This window comes from Cyprinodon variegatus, unplaced genomic scaffold, assembly GCF_000732505.1.
Source record: "Cyprinodon variegatus isolate N-32 unplaced genomic scaffold, C_variegatus-1.0 Scaffold1134, whole genome shotgun sequence".
Classification (NCBI taxonomy): domain Eukaryota; kingdom Metazoa; phylum Chordata; class Actinopteri; order Cyprinodontiformes; family Cyprinodontidae; genus Cyprinodon; species Cyprinodon variegatus.
Window position 1 is genome coordinate 101,907 of NW_015151587.1, and position 1,845 is coordinate 103,751.

Genomic DNA, 1,845 nt, shown 5'->3' on the forward strand with positions numbered 1-1,845 from the left:
TCCTCTAGAACCTCTGAAGATGAAGATGATGGACAGCAGTGATCATCCTCTTCATCAGACTGTTTGACTGAAGATCGTCTGCTGGTGTCAGAGGCTGATCCAGACCTGCTGTAAACAGACCTCTACAGGAGGTCCTTCCTGCCCGCAGCATCAACATCTACAACAAAACAACAACATCTATAAAACCCTACGAGTTACTGCTCCCTTTGATTTGCTAAAGTATTTCACAAGTGAGTAGAATAGGAGGTAAAAGGAGTGAATGTCTTCATGGACGCATAGATGTGTGTTTCCTGCAGCTTCTAAGCAATACAGTTCAGTTTGTATAATAATAATTCATGTCATCCATTCCACCAAATCTCTCCTGCTTCTAGAACAATGCAGCTACGTTTATTTTGTCTTTCAAACTGAGGAAATGCTGTGAATCAGGGAAAACGGACTCCTCCTTTGCTTATAATCAGGTGACATATCCTGATTGGCCGCTCGCTCTGGAGGAGGCGGACCTTAAACCTCTGCATCCAATCCTTTCAGCTGTATATTCAGAAGGCTGGGCTGCAGCTGCTGGACCTTCTGGATGTTGGAGGTGATCGACGGTAAAACATTTGCTCAGTCAGGAGACACGTCTCAGCAGGGCTGAGTTCCTGTCGTTCCTCACGACTTTGCACTAATATCAGCTGATGGTTCATTTCTGAAACCGTCTCCAGAGCTTCTAGAGGACTTCCTAGAGCAGAGCAGACCTTCGTTCTCAGCTGGTTGAACCATGTTGGCTAAAATCAAACCTCAGATATCAGAACTGGATGTTAAACAAAAGCAGAACGATGCAAATAGAAGCGCATCTCTAGGTGCATCTAGATATGCAACCCTAGATCCTCTTCAATCAAGCTGCCAAGCATTGAATCCTGTTTACAGACAGAGAGGAGGACAGATGGGAGGACTCTCCTTCAGGAGGAGCCAGATGATTTTCTCCTTCAGGAGGAGCCAGATAATTCTCTCCTTCAGGAGGAGCCAGATGTTTCTCTCCTTCAGGAGGAGCCAGATGTTTCTCCATGCAGCCTTTGATCAACGTGGCCGCGCGCTTTCAGAGAAAGACCAACTAATGAGGTCCAGCAGGAGAAGCAGGAGGTAAAGATGGCGGTCTGTGACAAAGAGAAGACAGACGGACGGACAGACTCACCCCCGCTGGAAGCGAACAGGAGGAGCTCGCTCCTCATCGCAAACTTAAACTCCTTCAAACCACCAAGCGGAGGCCGCAGCGGCTCCAGGCCGGACTAATGAACCCTCCGTCCGGTTCGGTCCGGTTCGGTCCGGTTCGGCTCCTTCTTTCTGAATCCTTTGCGTCGAACCGGCTGCTAGAAAACTCCTCGTTTCAACTTTTTTCTCCTGATCTTTCTGATCCCTCCCTCTGCCTGCTCCTCCCCCATGCTCCCCCTCCTCCTGCTCCTCCTCCTCCCCCCGCCTGCAGGACACATCTGGACCAGCTGCTCCTTTTCTTTCTTTATTTACCTTTAATCTACAATTATTTACCAAAAATAGGCTCAACTAAGATCTTTAAAATGAACTGATCTATTTAGTCAACATCTGGAATGAACTTTCTAATTCCAGTTATGTTAGTTTGATAAAACGCGTTTGTTTCTTTTTTATTCTCTTCCAACTGAAATTCAGTTTAAACAAAAAATATATTAAACAATTTATTTGGCACAGTAAAAAAAACAGGAGTTAGATTTAAGATTCTAGACCAATTAGAGACATTTTTAATTATAATCTGTTACTTTAAAAACAATTTAACACTGAAATAAAATGAGGTTTTAGCATTAATGTTATACATTGAATTTATAATTAAAAAAATAT

The 1,845-nt window shown here is 44.2% G+C and overlaps 1 protein-coding gene across 2 annotated transcripts in view; it reads right to left on the minus strand.

Moving 5' to 3' along the window:
• The window catches only part of afap1 (actin filament associated protein 1), a 70,515-nt gene that overhangs the window by 57,198 nt on the left and 11,472 nt on the right, over window positions 1-1,845 (minus strand). Inside the window, exon 1 of one of the 2 annotated variants that reach the window (XM_015400700.1) lies at window positions 1,172-1,387. The exons of the other annotated variant lie outside the window; for it this stretch is intronic. Within the exon in view, the coding sequence (XP_015256186.1) occupies window positions 1,172-1,208 (37 nt within the window). The 5' untranslated portion in view covers window positions 1,209-1,387. Of the gene's footprint in view, window positions 1-1,171; window positions 1,388-1,845 lie in introns of those variants that run through there. 2 annotated transcript variants of the gene reach the window in all.